At 33.4% G+C, this 17,417-nt stretch overlaps 1 protein-coding gene and 1 long non-coding RNA gene across 3 annotated transcripts in view; both read right to left on the minus strand.

The window, feature by feature from the left end:
- Positions 1 to 280: 280 nt before the first annotated feature.
- On the minus strand, positions 281 to 1,918 carry LOC111424039 (tsukushi-A-like). The gene is made up of 2 exons (XM_023057442.2): positions 631 to 1,918; positions 281 to 580 (listed from the first exon to the last, which is right to left on the minus strand). Exons 1-2 carry the CDS (start codon positions 1,749 to 1,751, stop codon positions 328 to 330), a joined length of 1,374 nt encoding a protein of 457 aa, XP_022913210.2. The 5' UTR covers positions 1,752 to 1,918; the 3' UTR covers positions 281 to 327.
- Positions 1,919 to 1,980: 62 nt separating this feature from the next.
- The window catches only part of LOC111424056 (uncharacterized), a 100,942-nt gene continuing 85,505 nt past the window's right edge, over positions 1,981 to 17,417 (minus strand). For both annotated transcript variants that reach the window (XR_011639882.1, XR_002707569.2), the window contains one exon: positions 1,981 to 2,146. This is a non-coding gene — a long non-coding RNA (uncharacterized lncRNA). The remainder of the gene's footprint in view (positions 2,147 to 17,417) is intronic.

Below are 17,417 nucleotides of genomic sequence, written 5' to 3' on the forward strand. Positions count from 1 at the left end.
TTAGATGTTATACATCGTTAGATTGTTGTTTATTTGTATTGAAATAAAACTAGAACTAACACTAGACTAGGTCATGTGTTAGTTCTGGTGATAGTTCTAGTTCTAATTTAATAAAAATATGCAACATAGTGATATATTTTCGAACGCTTTGTGACGTTGTTTATGAATTTATTTTTGAAAAATTTATAAATAAAATATAATTTGAAAAAATTTCTTTCAATTACAGATTCCTGTAATTTAATTTTGACATGATGATGAAGAAAAGTAAAACGAGATGGCGCTTATTTAGAAATTAAAATAATTATTGAATTAATTAATTTTTATATTCTAATTCATATCTCTAAGCACGGTGTGTTGATAAGGTGAGTCTGGTCCAATTCCTCTATAATTTCTGTACATATAAGGACCCATATACAGTAAATAAACGATCAAACAAAGTAATAAAAGAATAGCTATTGCTAAAATGGGAATTAAAATCTTCTGGAGTTTAATACTTTGAGTTGACATAAGGCACATGGGTAAATGCCTCTCTTCTAAAAGCATTATTTTAACGTTCCTTATATTGGTTGGAGCCATACATCTATTAAAAAGAAAATTAGAATTACAAAATTCTTTATAAGACATTGTTACCTCATATTTTCTTGTTTATAATAAGATCCATTTAATAATTGCAGCCACAAAATATCACAATCACAAATAAAATTGTTATTTTGTAAATCAATAAAATCCAATTTTCTAAATAAGTGATAATAAGTTGAGTTAAGCTTTTGTATTCCACTCCTTGCCAAAACTAATTTCTTTAAATTTAATTTTTCATTCTCGCCCATTAATCCAAAAGCAATCGGGTTAAATTCTCTCAATTTCGGACAATTCTCCAAATACAATTCTTCCAATTTTTGTAAATTATAAAAACCATATTTATCGATTTCATTTAAATTAAACAAACGATTCAATTTTAAAACTTTTAATTGGTCGTAAGTGAGATGACTCACTGTAATTTTCGTCAAGTTGTTTCCGGAAAAATCCAGGTACTCCAAGTTACTTGGAAGCGATGGAATTACATCGAAATGATTATCAGCGGCGGTGAAATAAATTATTTTATCACCTCCATCAAAGAAATTATCTCCAACTTTATCTAAACCCAAATAATCCACATTTAAGTGAGTAATGTTTTTTGAAATCCCAAGATTTGGGTCAAAAAACAATTTTTTTTCCTCAAAAAATTGCCCCAAAGGATTATATCCCAAATTTAACGATTTCAATTGATTTAATTTAATAAATAAACCATCGGGTAATTGAGAAAATTGATTAAAACTTAAGTCGAGATATTTTAGTTGCTTTAAATCGGAGAAAGCATCTTGTTTTAGCGCCGTTAAAAGGTTATGACTTAAATTTAACGATTCCAAACTCGGAAAGTTTTGAAAAAAACCATACTCAATATAATTAATCTCGTTATAAGATACATCGAGAGTCTTTAATGCTTCCGTTGTGGTTGTATCATCAAGTTTTTTTATATTATTATGAAGCAAATCCAGTGTTGATAAATCATCGGGAAACGATGTCATATCTGGGAAACGATCCAATTCAATCCAGCGACAATTCGCACTTAATTCGGGAAAATTCGTTAATTTATTCGTTTTATATTCACACAAACACTTATTATCCGATTTTGTTAAACCGCACAGATTTAATAACCCATTTGCGGAATAAATTAATAAGAACAACACTGATAATAACAATAAATTAAACATTTTTTTCTTGTTTTGGGTTTAGCTTTAACAATATTTTTATCGATCACACCCAAAGTGTTAACGTTTTCATTCGCGTTTTCAACTGATAAATGTCGTTTGAGATCCCTCTCTTATCTTATCGTTAAACCAAAGTTAGTTAATAATAACTGATAGATAATAATAATAACCTGTTTGTCACCGGACTGAGTTTGTTCATGGTAAATAGATGAATCGCCCGTTTTTCAATTTTCAACCGTTTGCTTTTTGATAAGATTGAATCGATTAAAAAGAATCTTTGAAGTTTGTGTAAATATAATGAATGATTTTAACTTCCATGTAAAATTTGGTTTACTAATAAATAATAAGGTTAACTTACCGAAAGTCAATTTTGAGTGGTCATGGAGCGCACGGAATATCTGAAACAATATTATCTATATTAAAACATTGTAACTTGTCTCTGTAACTTCGTAATTTTCTTGGAGATACTAAATAATATTTTACACACACTTTGCAGAAAAATTTACTGTTTTTGGGTTGATGGTAGAATTAAGTATTAATAAAGTCATAGATTTTGCTCTTTAAGTTTAGGCTTGCGATTGAGGCCCTGCAATATATTGACCAATCTTGCGTGGATGTGATATTAATTTTAAACCTCGGCCGCAAATCTCATCTTAATCAGGAGATATCATAAATTTTGTGCTCTAACTTTAGCATACCCGCTACTATATATTGGCCAAGTTTGGGTAAGGTTACGGACTTTACACAACACTGGATAGATTGATAAAGGTTACTTTTGTTTATGAAAGTCAATCACTCTAAAGTTGTAAATGTTGGGCAAGGTTATGGACAATACATCGCCACCGCAGGTGCCATAAGTGAGCACTGCCACCACTTTGAAGGTAATACGTAAAGGAAAATAAACCTTGAATCGTATTAAGATATTGAACATAATCACCACCCCAACCCAACTTACAAGTTGTAACACTTGGAAATCAGAGAATGTCATAAAAAAAACTTTTAGAACAAAAGTTGTAGCAAATTCTATTCTTAACAATATTGCTCTCCTTCACTTTTGCTCTCAGATGCTTAAATATCGAGAAAAGCACGAAAATATGAATATTTGATGAGTTTCGTTGTTCTACTAGTTGCTAATGGCAACAGTAGGGAATCAAACCATGGTATAAAAAAAATTATATAACAAAAGTTGTAGCAAATTCTATTCTTGACAGTATTGCTCTGCTCCACTTTTGCTCTAAGATGCTTAAATATCGAGAAAAGTACGAAAATATGAAAATTTGATAAATTTCGTTGTTCTGCAAGTTGCTAATGGTAGCACTTGGGAATTGGAGCATGTAATAAAAAAAGTTTTAGAACAAAAGTTGTAGCAAATTTTATTTTTAACAGTATTGCTCTCCTTCACTTTTGCTCTAAGTTGCTTAAATATCGAGAAAAGTACGAAAATATGAAATTTTGATGAATTTCGTTGTTGTACAAGTTGCTAATGGTAGCACTTGGGAATCGGAGCACGTTATAAACAAACTTTCAGAACAAAAGTTGTAGCCAATTTTATTCTTAACAGTATTGCTCTCCTTCACTTTTGCTCTAAGATGCTTAAATATCGAGAAAAGTACGAAAATATGAAAATTTGATAAATTTCGTTGTTCTGCAAGTTGCTAATGGTAGCACTTGGGAATTGGAGCATGTAATAAAAAAAGTTTTAGAACAAAAGTTGTAGCAAATTTTATTTTTAACAGTATTGCTCTCCTTCACTTTTGCTCTAAGTTGCTTAAATATCGAGAAAAGTACGAAAATATGAAATTTTGATGAATTTCGTTGTTGTACAAGTTGCTAATGGTAGCACTTGGGAATCGGAGCACGTTATAAACAAACTTTCAGAACAAAAGTTGTAGCCAATTTTATTCTTAACAGTATTGCTCTCCTTCACTTTTGCTCTAAGATGCTTAAATATCGAGAAAAGTACGAAAATATGAAAATTTGATAAATTTCGTTGTTCTGCAAGTTGCTAATGGTAGCACTTGGAAATCGGAGCACGTTATAAACAAAGTTTCAGAACAAAAGTTGTAGCAAATTTTATTCTTAACAATATTGCTCTCCTTCACTTTTGCTCTAAGATGCTTAAATATCGAGAAAAGTACGAAAATGTGAAAATTTGATAAATTTCGTTGTTCTACTAGTTGCTAATGGTAGCACTTGGGAATCGAAGCGTGTTAAAAAAAAATTTATATAACAAAAGTTGTAGCAAATTCTATTCTTGACAGTATTGCTCTGCTTCTCTTTTGCTCTAAGATGCTTAAATATCGAGAAAAGTACGAAAATATGAAAATTTGATAAATTTCGTTGTTCTACAAGTTGCTAATGGTAGCACTTGGGAATCGGAGCACGTTATAAAAAAACTTTTAGAACAAAAGTTGTAGCAAATTTTATTCTTAACAATATTGTTCTCCTTCACTTTTGCTCTAAGATGCTTAAATATCGAGAAAAGTACGAAAATATGAAATTTTTATGAATTCCGTTGTTCTACAAGTTGCTAATGGTAGCACTTGGAAATCGGAGCACGTTATAAACAAAGTTTCAGAACAAAAGTTGTAGTACATTTTATTTTTAACAATATTGCTCTCCTTCACTTTTGCTCTAAGATGCTTAAATATCGAGAAAAGTACGAAAATATGAAAATTTGATAAATTTCGTTGTTCTACAAGTTGCTAATGGTAGCACTTGGGAATCGGAGCACGTTATAAAAAAACTTTTAGAACAAAAGTTGTAGCAAATTTTATTCTTAACAATATTGTTCTCCTTCACTTTTGCTCTAAGATGCTTAAATATCGAGAAAAGTACGAAAATATGAAATTTTTATGAATTCCGTTGTTCTGCAAGTTGCTAATGGTAGCACTTGGGAATTGGAGCATGTAATAAAAAAAGTTTTAGAACAAAAGTTGTAGCAAATTTTATTCTTAACAGTATTGCTCTCCTTTACTTTTGCTCTAAGATGCTTAAATATCGAAAAAAGTACGAAAATATGAAAATTTGATAAATTTCGTTGTTCTACAAGTTGCTAATGGTAGCACTTGGAAATCGGAGCACGTTATAAACAAACTTTCAGAACAAAAGTTGTAGCAAATTTTATTCTTAACAGTATTGCTCTCCTTCACTTTTGCTCTAAGTTGCTTAAATATCGAGAAAAGTACGAAAATATGAAAATTTTATAAATTTCGTTGTTCTACAAGTTGCTAATGGTAGCACTTGGGAATCGGAGCACGTTATAAACAAACTTTCAGAACAAAAGTTGTAGCAAATTTTATTCTTAACAGTATTGCTCTCCTTCACTTTTGCTCTAAGTTGCTTAAATATCGAGAAAAGTACGAAAATATGAAAATTTGATAAATTTCGTTGTTCTACAAGTTGCTAATGGTAGCACTTGGGAATTAGAGTATGTAATAAAAAAAGTTTTAGAACAAAAGTTGTAGCAAATTTTATTCTTAACAGTATTGCTCTCCTTCACTTTTGCTCTAAGATGTTTAAATATCGAGAAAAGTACGAAAATATGAAAATTTGATAAATTTCGTTGTTCTGCAAGTTGCTAATGGTAGCACTTGGGAATTGGAGCATGTAATAAAAAAAGTTTTAGAACAAAAGTTGTAGCAAATTTTATTCTTAACAGTATTGCTCTCCTTCACTTTTGCTCTAAGATGCTTAAATATCGAGAAAAGTACGAAAATATGAAAATTTGATAAATTTCGTTATTCTACAAGTTGCTAATGGTAGCACTTGGGAATTAGAGTATGTAATAAAAAAAGTTTTAGAACAAAAGTTGTAGCAAATTTTATTCTTAACAGTATTGCTCTCCTTCACTTTTGCTCTAAGATGCTTAAATATCGAGAAAAGTACGAAAATATGAAAATTTGATAAATTTCGTTGTTCTGCAAGTTGCTAATGGTAGCACTTGGGAATTGGAGCATGTAATAAAAAGTTTTAGAACAAAAGTTGTAGCAAATTTTATTCTTATCAGTATTGCTCTCCTTCACTTTTGCTCTAAGTTGCTTAAATATCGAGAAAAGTACGAAAATATGAAAATTTGATAAATTTCGTTGTTCTACAAGTTGCTAATGGGAGCACTTGGGAATTGGAGCATGTAATAAAAAAAGTTTTAGAACAAAAGTTGTAGCCAATTTTATTCTTAACAGTATTGCTCTCCTTCACTTTTGCTCTAAGATGCTTAAATATCGAGAAAAGTACGAAAATATGAAAATTTGATAAATTTCGTTGTTCTGCAAGTTGCTAATGGTAGCACTTGGAAATCGGAGCACGTTATAAACAAAGTTTCAGAACAAAAGTTGTAGCAAATTTTATTCTTAACAATATTGCTCTCCTTCACTTTTGCTCTAAGATGCTTAAATATCGAGAAAAGTACGAAAATGTGAAAATTTGATAAATTTCGTTGTTCTACTAGTTGCTAATGGTAGCACTTGGGAATCGAAGCGTGTTAAAAAAAAATTTATATAACAAAAGTTGTAGCAAATTCTATTCTTGACAGTATTGCTCTGCTTCTCTTTTGCTCTAAGATGCTTAAATATCGAGAAAAGTACGAAAATATGAAAATTTGATAAATTTCGTTGTTCTACAAGTTGCTAATGGTAGCACTTGGGAATCGGAGCACGTTATAAAAAAACTTTTAGAACAAAAGTTGTAGCAAATTTTATTCTTAACAATATTGTTCTCCTTCACTTTTGCTCTAAGATGCTTAAATATCGAGAAAAGTACGAAAATATGAAATTTTTATGAATTCCGTTGTTCTACAAGTTGCTAATGGTAGCACTTGGAAATCGGAGCACGTTATAAACAAAGTTTCAGAACAAAAGTTGTAGTACATTTTATTCTTAACAATATTGCTCTCCTTCACTTTTGCTCTAAGATGCTTAAATATCGAGAAAAGTACGAAAATATGAAAATTTGATAAATTTCGTTGTTCTACAAGTTGCTAATGGTAGCACTTGGGAATCGGAGCACGTTATAAAAAAACTTTTAGAACAAAAGTTGTAGCAAATTTTATTCTTAACAATATTGTTCTCCTTCACTTTTGCTCTAAGATGCTTAAATATCGAGAAAAGTACGAAAATATGAAATTTTTATGAATTCCGTTGTTCTGCAAGTTGCTAATGGTAGCACTTGGGAATTGGAGCATGTAATAAAAAAAGTTTTAGAACAAAAGTTGTAGCAAATTTTATTCTTAACAGTATTGCTCTCCTTTACTTTTGCTCTAAGATGCTTAAATATCGAAAAAAGTACGAAAATATGAAAATTTGATAAATTTCGTTGTTCTACAAGTTGCTAATGGTAGCACTTGGAAATCGGAGCACGTTATAAACAAACTTTCAGAACAAAAGTTGTAGCAAATTTTATTCTTAACAGTATTGCTCTCCTTCACTTTTGCTCTAAGTTGCTTAAATATCGAGAAAAGTACGAAAATATGAAAATTTTATAAATTTCGTTGTTCTACAAGTTGCTAATGGTAGCACTTGGGAATCGGAGCACGTTATAAACAAACTTTCAGAACAAAAGTTGTAGCAAATTTTATTCTTAACAGTATTGCTCTCCTTCACTTTTGCTCTAAGTTGCTTAAATATCGAGAAAAGTACGAAAATATGAAAATTTGATAAATTTCGTTGTTCTACAAGTTGCTAATGGTAGCACTTGGGAATTAGAGTATGTAATAAAAAAAGTTTTAGAACAAAAGTTGTAGCAAATTTTATTCTTAACAGTATTGCTCTCCTTCACTTTTGCTCTAAGATGTTTAAATATCGAGAAAAGTACGAAAATATGAAAATTTGATAAATTTCGTTGTTCTGCAAGTTGCTAATGGTAGCACTTGGGAATTGGAGCATGTAATAAAAAAAGTTTTAGAACAAAAGTTGTAGCAAATTTTATTCTTAACAGTATTGCTCTCCTTCACTTTTGCTCTAAGATGCTTAAATATCGAGAAAAGTACGAAAATATGAAAATTTGATAAATTTCGTTATTCTACAAGTTGCTAATGGTAGCACTTGGGAATTAGAGTATGTAATAAAAAAAGTTTTAGAACAAAAGTTGTAGCAAATTTTATTCTTAACAGTATTGCTCTCCTTCACTTTTGCTCTAAGATGCTTAAATATCGAGAAAAGTACGAAAATATGAAAATTTGATAAATTTCGTTGTTCTGCAAGTTGCTAATGGTAGCACTTGGGAATTGGAGCATGTAATAAAAAGTTTTAGAACAAAAGTTGTAGCAAATTTTATTCTTATCAGTATTGCTCTCCTTCACTTTTGCTCTAAGTTGCTTAAATATCGAGAAAAGTACGAAAATATGAAAATTTGATAAATTTCGTTGTTCTACAAGTTGCTAATGGGAGCACTTGGGAATTGGAGCATGTAATAAAAAAAGTTTTAGAACAAAAGTTGTAGCAAATTTTATTCTTAACAGTATTGCTCTCCTTCACTTTTGCTCTAAGTTGCTTAAATATCGAGAAAAGTACGAAAATATGAAAATTTGATAAATTTCGTTGTTCTACAAGTTGCTAATGGTAGCACTTGGGAATCGGAGCACGTAATAAACAAACTTTCAGAACAAAAGTTGTAGCCAATTTTATTCTTAACAATATTGCTCTCCTTCACTTTTGCTCTAAGATGCTTAAATATCGAGAAAAGTACGAAAATATGAAAATTTGATAAATTTCGTTGTTCTGCAAGTTGCTAATGGTAGCACTTGGGAATTGGAGCATGTAATAAAAAAAGTTTTAGAACAAAAGTTGTAGCAAATTTTATTCTTAACAGTATTGCTCTCCTTCACTTTTGCTCTAAGTTGCTTAAATATCGAGAAAAGTACGAAAATATGAAAATTTGATAAATTTCGTTGTTCTGCAAGTTGCTAATGGTAGCACTTGGGAATTGGAGCATGTAATAAAAAAAGTTTTAGAACAAAAGTTGTAGCAAATTTTATTCTTAACAATATTGTTCTCCTTCACTTTTGCTCTAAGTTGCTTAAATATCGAGAAAAGTACGAAAATATGAAATTTTGATGAATTTCGTTGTTGTACAAGTTGCTAATGGTAGCACTTGGGAATCGGAGCACGTTATAAACAAACTTTCAGAACAAAAGTTGTAGCAAATTTTATTCTTAACAGTATTGCTCTCCTTCACTTTTGCTCTAAGTTGCTTAAATATCGAGAAAAGTACGAAAATATGAAAATTTGATAAATTTCGTTGTTCTACAAGTTGCTAATGGTAGCACTTGGGAATCGGAGCACGTTATAAAAAAACTTTCAGAACAAAAGTTGTAGCAAATTTTATTCTTAACAGTATTGCTCTCCTTCACTTTTGTTCTTAGATGCTTAAGTATCGAGAAAAGTACGAAAATATGAAATTTTAATGAATTTCGTTGTTCTACAAGTTGTTAATGGTAATACTTGGGAATCGAAGCTTGTTATAAAAAAAATTATAGAACAAAAGTTGTTCAACACAACTCGAAGAACAAAGAATTCCCCAAGTTTATCTATGAACATGAACATTTTTATTTATTTATGAACATTTTAATATGATTTTTTCATCTTTATATTTGAAATATAACGACTAAAGTATAAAGCTTAAAGAAAATCGACCCCTACATCTAAACTTATCCACCCTTATTGTAGGCTAGTTGATTTTTTTATTTAGCTTTAATAGGATATAGTAGGAGGGGTTAGTATGCGTGTGTTTTGTTACAATTTGCGCTAAAGCGAAGGGGTCCGGATGTAAATAAACACGTTAAACCTAGATTACAGATGTAATCCTTCTCTCTTTTTTTAACCCGATGCTAATGCACCCGACATCACGCACATTGCTTCGTTTCGACGCGCTCAACAATCGGCAAATGCGATTATGTCCCGATTCCGCGTTATACCTTCCGAAACTGTTAGCGCAAATGTAGTATGTTCATTAACTAATCCCTAAATAGCAATAATGAAATACATTTTAATCCGGTTATTGAACTAAATTTTGAATATATAAAAATATTTTTGGTGTGGCACAACCTTTTGTATAATTTTTCTAGCACGATTTCAGATAGGATCTGTCCATAAACCGTGACGAGAAAGAAAACGACAAAGGTTTTGTCCCATTTACACTCGATCTTCTTGTCAGATAGGGGATATTAGCACCGCGGCGTTTTAATCTTAACAATCTGGACGCACACAAAGAGTTTTCTAACAAACAAGCAAAACCACCATCATCAGCAACAGCAGTTAATCGCGGAGGCGGTAACGGTTTCCCGAAAATTTCGTTCCCTCTCACATCATTAAAACATCATTAGAACACATTGAATTTCCGGTTTCCGCAAAACTTTTAAAACAAACCATTTAACAATAAGAAAGAGACTACTAAAGGATCGAGAAGGATCGTTCTTTTTTATATAAGTAATAAGAATGAATATAAAGGGGATAAAAATGAAAAAGAAGAGAGTATATTGAAAAGGGACGACGAGAGAAAGAACGCTAGAAATGAAATCAAATCTGTGCCGAGGAAAATAGGCGTAAGGGATTGACAGCGGGATGAAAATTGAAAAAGGAAATTTCTTTTCAGACTCAATTGTTACGGGCGGCCGGTCAACGACGGAGGCAGCGTCCGCGTTGGGGGCCGAGGGTCCTCCCCGGCAACCAGATTACGGCCCCATTGTGCCCTCGACGGCGGATGCAAACTAAACCCGGGGGACCTGATGTTATTCGAGAAGTTGGATGTTAACGTAAGCCCGAACCCCCTTTAACCACCCTCACTGTGAACACCCCCAAACGTTTTATTCTAAAATCAGAGTTCAAATCAAAAACTAATTAAGCTAAATTAGTTGAAATTACTTAAAAATATAATATATTTTATAACATTATCTAAATGAATAAAATGGAACTGATACAGATTAAAGATGTCTCCTGATGATGGTATAATCCGAAACCGGTTACTTCCCAGGGCTGGGTTGGTGCTCAGAGGACGCAACGGGGCTCGTTTTTGCTTTAAGGGCAAGTCCAACAATTTTGGACGTGCATTTTCAATTTCTCTTCTAATCCGAGCCATCAATACGTTTTCAGAATAGCCCTCGTTGTTTCTTCGGGTTTGGGGTGTCTCGCGATTGATAGAGCAGAACTTGTTGATGCATGTTCTGCGGTATAATCAGCTGATTACCATCGGAATATCGCTTCTATAGCAAACCCTCGTACACTAAGTATTGAGTTGAGTTGGGTTGGGACGTCAGAGAATGGCAACTAAAAGGGCCACAAGTAGATTACTACACAATAAAAGCCATAACGGGCAATGGAATTTTTGCAACATACTTAAAAAAATATAAATAAAATAAAGTTTGATGCCTGCTGGCTTGGATGTAAAAAGCAGGACACTCCAAACCACACGTTTCTTGAATGCCACAAGTTAGGCAAAGACTGGAAGAAGAATATGAATTACACAATTTGTGATCCAGTCTTCTATTATCCTGCTAATATTTGCTATCTAAGTTCCTTCTTCTTTTATTTGAGAGTCATTTAATTTTTCACTAATTTAAACACAATTATAACGTCGAAGAGTGAACAGAAGTGGTTTTGTTGTAGCACTATCAGCCTTGGTTCCTGGTACTAAGTAGCATCCTAACTAAAGCTTTTCTACAACTTTATCGAGCGTAGAAATAGTCCTACTTTGCATTTTACTTGTGTAATCTTGAAGGTTATTGGTGATATTCCTCATAATAAGTTAAGATTTTGGTTTTGAGTTTATTATGTTTATTAGTTTTTCACATAACTTCATCGCATTATTTCCATCATTTTCGCCATTCCTGCTGCAAATCATGAAGAAGAACGCCTAAAACTACGAAGGGTAGGGGAGACCGGGGCTAGTTGTCGCAGGGGCAAGTTGTCCTATTCCCTATATCTTAAAACGTATATACAGAACTTTTACATACCAAACCAGTACCTTGAGCTGGACTACAGTGGCCTTCTTTACCATTCTAAATTTAGATCTAGTTTGTAGAGATGGCAGCATCGTATGTTGAGAAACGTCAAGTTAGGCAGAAAAAGTAAATTTATTGGGTTAAAACTTTCGTGTGATTGTGAAAGAATTGCGTGTGCTCGTTGTTTTATTTAGTTTAATTTCACACCATTGTTCAGATTCCTCATCTGGTGTGCCCTTTTTGTTGCTGTAAAATGCTTGATAGTGTTTCGAATTCAAACCTGTATGTAGAAATACTGTCAGGGGCGGCCTATTTGCGACTGGAAATATGTTGTTATCGTCCATGGTAGGTATAGCTAAATGCTAAGGGCCGTATTATTTACATTACAGATGGTCAGAACATATAAGAGAAAGACTGATAGGACAGCCGCTAACACAAACGTTATGATGGCAGCTGCTAGGGTAGTAAAATTTAGAGTTCCTCCGGTTTCTATTAGAAAAGTTGCTGACGAGTTTGGTTCACTGTAAATCTCTAGAAATTCTGCTAGAAAATCATTGACAAAGAGCTTATCGACGGTCAAAGTCAAATCGTATTAGGATATAAAAGAACAAGAAAACCGCATAGAGGAATATTTTAAGAAGGCATCTGATATACAGTTCGGATCGAGTGCCATCAATCGGATCCAGTTACCTCATCGAGAAAAACAAATCACATTATCATGGTAACTGTAAACATGTCATTTACTAACGCAGAAGCGTATGATAGAGCGTATGATGATTTATTTTCAATGTTTCGAATACGATGCAACTGCTTGGCAAAAATGTGCAATGCAATTACGACAAAGAAAGACATTTTTCTCTAGAAGTGTTTTTAAGATTGACTTAGCAATTACGGAAAACTGGCAACGTGTAGCCCATTCAGACGTCTCTATGAATTCGTAAATCATATTGGTGCGCAATGTGATCCCACATAATCTGGGAACTCCGAAAACAATTGTCCACAAGAGTTCTCAAGAGAATAATATCTCCACCACGTTGTTTTACATCAGGCCTTAACAGATACCGATTATGATAACAGACTGAACTATTACCATTGACTTTTAAATATGATTTGGGCAAATCCAAACCTTTTATCACAAGCTGATGTAAACTTGCATAATATGCATTCTTGGTTCGAGCAAAACCCACATTGCTTTCAGCCCTTTATCTATTGGGTAGACTAAACGACCTGACTTTTCAAGAAAAACCAATAACCAGGGAAAATATGACAAAACACTAAATACCAGTAAAAACGTGTCCAGGGAAGAGACTTAGCAGCGCTTTTCTTTCGTCGAAACTAGATTAAATAAATGCATCGAGGTTTATGTAAGACATTTCGAACATTAGTGAGCTATTTTTGCCAAAAATTTAAGTTATTCTAAGTGTTTCGGTTTATTTTGTTTTATTATCATTGTTGATGTTTCATTGATCCGTTGGCTTTTCAACACGCCTCAAAAGTAGTTTTGAAGCGGTTCTAAGCTTGGATAAAGTGTGAAGGAAGGTTCTAGATAATAAAATTTTTGTTATCTCTTATTTGTTTCCTAAGGTAACTTGATCCGATTAAGATATACGAATTTTTAACATTTTCTTTTATAATTCGAGAATGGATGGAGATATCGAGATGCGGTTTTCACTAATATTTAGCAAATTTTATGGTGATTAACGGTCTGTGAAGTAAATAGTACCGTTCCATTTAACTTCTTTTCAAAAATCACAAAAATATGTAACCGCTGCAGATAACGCCCTCTAGCTTATTTGTTTTAAACCAAGCGGTCTTACTGAAAATATCTTTTAAAAGAGCATGAAATGCTCTTTCAAACAACACCGAAAACATTCAAATCGGTTGAATGGTCTAGGAGATATTAAAATGTAAACATTTGAAAACGCATTGGCCTCCCCCTCCCTTATTATGACAGATATGAAAAATATTGCAAAACAAAAGCGCTGCGGTATTATCCAAGCTACTAAATGATGTTGTCAAAGTTATAGCTCATCATCTAACTTTCTGAGATAGCGGGAATTTTATGTTTCTCTATGGCAGTTACGCCCCCTAGCGGTCGAATTACGAACTTCAAAATAATTTCCAGCAATTTCTCTTGCCCACTTTGCTTATAAAGATTTTTTTCCCAAACCTCTAGGCCTTACCGTTGTTGAGATACAGCCGCTCCGTACGCTTAACGGGACACCCTGTATACTTCGGACTTAGTCCAGAAAAGGAAATGACCGAATCGTGGAATGATAATTCAATGGCCGGTCCGGATTGGTTTGGAAGTTTCCTAAAAAGGCATCCACGATTGTCTCTTCGAGCACCACAGGCGACTAGTTTGTCTAAGGCCACTAGTTTTAATCAATCTAATATGGAACTCTTCTTCAACAATTTAGCTACTATTATGGACCTTTATCACTTCCGCCTAAACGACATATATAACATGGATGAGACAGGTGTTACCACGGTCCAGCGATCGGATCGAGTGATCGCAAGAGAAGGCGAGTAAAAAAAAGAGGCACGCTAGTAACCATGGCTATTGCCGTTTCTGCTACCGGAAATAGCGTACCACCGTTTTTCATCTTTCCGTGTGTCCATTATAAAGATCATTTTCTAAGAGACGATCCCCAAGGTAATGTGGATAACGCAAATTCTTCTGGGTGGATAAAGGAGGAAAACGTTTTACTATTATTGGACCATGAATCTCATTTCTCAGTTCCAGGATTAGATTTTGCCAAAGACAATAGGGTGGTAATGTTATCATTCTCTCCTCACTGCTCCCACAAACGGCAGCAACTAGACCGCAGTCTACCTCATCTCTATTCTAACGCTCTCTATCACCAGAGTAAATATAACTCATCCCGAATTCAATAATTATCATAACAACCTAATACTCCTGACAAAACCCTTTTTCTGATATTAAGACAGTCTTGTGTTTTCTGTTATAAATTATTAATCCTCTTGAGATGCTGATGTCCAGCTTTTATGCCATTTCTTAGGTATTCTATCAAGAAGGTATTCTATCTTAGGTATTCTATCAGTATCAGTTTCCCTCGCGTATGTTAGAACAGGTCTTATAATTAACTTCTTGATTTAATTTTTTTCTCCAGAACAGTCCAAATAACGTCTCTTAAGTTTATCATATGTTGCCAACTTACTTCTAATTGGATTCTTCGTTATTACCATTGATATGTTCTCCATTCTCAGATAACTTGAGTAGTTCTCCCGATAGTTAGTAGAGTGTTGGTAATATTGACATATAACAGTTGCGACATAGTCTAAATGATAAAATTTTAACTAAATTTTGAACTAATCAAATATTGGAGAAAGTTATTTAGATACAAAAGAATTGAAAAGAATTTTCGTTCAACAAACATATACCACAATCTAATGCTGAATAACAATTAAAACTAGAATTAACACTAGACCTAGATCTAGAATCATTTGGATTTAGCCGCACATCTCTCAAGGCGGCTAAACAATAATGATTCTAGTTCTAGGTCTTATGTTAAATCTAGTGATAGTGCAAAACTAGAACTAACACTAGACCTAGAACTAGAAAATTCGAAACGTTCTAGTTCTAGGGTTAGTTCTAGTTTTAATTCAATAAAAATATATAATACAGTGGTACTAACGCTAACTAGCACTACGTAGCACTGTCACTAGAACTAACATTTGACCTAGAACTAGAAACATTCAGGGTTATTCAGGATTAAGTTCTTGATTCCAATTTTTTCTCCAGAATTTTCCAAATAACGTCTCTTAAGTTTATCATATATTGCCAATTTACTTCTAATAGGATTCTTCGTTATTACCATTGATATGTTCTCCATTCTAAGATAACTAGTTAGTAGAGTGTTGGTAATATTGACATATGACAGTTGAGACATAGTCTAAATGATTAAATTTTCAAAAATTTATTTTGAACTAATCAAATATTAGAGAAAGTTGTTTAGATACAAAAGATTTGAAGAGAGTGTTGTTTTCGAATAATAATTTGTTACGGTTTTCGACACTGTAGGGTTATACTTGATCGTAATCCCTTTTGCATTAACAAGGATTAACCGTTGAGTTTCAAAGCAACTTCCTTCTTAGGGTCCACTCGTTGTGCTCTGGAAAGATTACCTGGCGTTGGTGGTTTAAAATTTTGTGTTTATTCCATTGTTGGGTGTCTTTTGTCTTAAGTGTTTTCTAAAGAAACATTACTTAATGATGCATTCTTTACAATTTTGAATGATTTTATTTTTTTAATACTCTTAATTGTAATCGTTTGGTATATATGTGATGTAGACCATGAAATGGGTCGGATAAAAAAGATGTGGGGTGGTAAATCAAAACAGCTTGCTCCCATTATTTAATTTTTTTTTTGGATCTCGTCTTTCTGTGTGTCTTTTCTTTAGGTCAAACGTTGCAGAAAACTGCTAACAATGGGTAACCCGATACAAGATAAATTCCCAATAAGTTAATAAAAGTCCCGCGAACCGCGGGGGGCGCGTCGTATCATCATCTCCGGTGGCTCTGGCGGTGGTTTGGATTACCACACGAATCGGCAGAGCCATTATAAAATCGGACAGGCGCTTCTGTAACCGTATACGAGGACTCCCCAAGAAATAAAAAGTTAAATTCTACAAAAAAAAAATTCGAGAACCCCAAAAAAGAATGTTACATATTTAAATTTTTTTTAATCATCTCTCATCGCGCCTATTGATCACATTCACACTCCCTTCTGTGTCAACCAAAACGATTTTTCGCTTGACGAAATCGTCGATTCTGGGGATCGTTTAACCCTCCGGGGGAGGTCTTCGATTTGTTGTCATCGTATTAAATTACAATATTCATGAAGTAAAAACGAAATTTTTTGCGGTTATTTTAAAATGTTTTGCAAACAAATCCAGTTTGGTTTTGGCAAATATCGGCACTAAAGTCACCAAAAGCGGCTGACTTAAAAACTTGGTACACAGTGGTTATTTTAAGAGTTTGTAGAACCGGATACCTTCCCTTTTTCAGGATGTTTTCATAAGCCAAAAAGGGGGTTAGGCGCCACCGAGGACCCCTCTTCACTTGACAAGTGACGTTCCACCATACTTTTAAAATGTTAAAACGTCACGATGGTTTGGGAAACAACAAATCGATGGACTAAAATTTGATATCTCATTTCGTCGTTGTTAATCTTAATGGTTTCACTCAAATTAGGTAATAAATTTTTTTGAATCTTTTGGGGTTTGATAATGGTGGTGGTATTAAAGATTTTCGGGGATGGAACGGAGATGATTTATTAAAGTATAATCTGACGAAACCCGGGTCGATATTAAATTACAACGGTGGCGCGGGGGCGATGGCGCTTTCCGTGAAGGCCACGGGTCCCGCGACACGGGGTGTCAATCATCGGTTTGCAAATCGGCTTTCAGCATTGTGGCCTGTCGGATTATACCCGGGGCACCCCCAACGCCACCGCACCTCTATTATTGACATAATCTCGGGTGCCACGTCTGTTTCCCATTATATATACTCACCACACAATAACAATTTCTAAATATTTTAACAAATTGAAATAAAACTAAAACTAGAAACTTATGAGAACTAGAAACATTCGGGATGTGTCTCTTAAAACGGCTAAAACCGAATGTTTTTAGTTCTTGGTCAGTGTTAGTTACACTTCTAGTTCAATAAATATATACAACAATCTAACGCTAAATAACAATTAAAACTAG

The sequence above is a fragment of the Onthophagus taurus genome, chromosome 3 (genome assembly GCF_036711975.1).
Source record: "Onthophagus taurus isolate NC chromosome 3, IU_Otau_3.0, whole genome shotgun sequence".
Lineage (NCBI taxonomy): Eukaryota > Metazoa > Arthropoda > Insecta > Coleoptera > Scarabaeidae > Onthophagus > Onthophagus taurus.

Bases quoted from the DNA above. Each gene is read 5' to 3' on its own strand.
- LOC111424039 (XM_023057442.2), bottom strand. From the start codon at position 1,751: ATGTTTAATTTATTGTTATTATCAGTGTTGTTCTTATTAATTTATTCC. The intron at 581-630 runs GTAACAATGTCT...TCTTTTTAATAG, and splicing joins TATAAACAAGAAAATATGAG to ATGTATGGCTCCAACCAATA.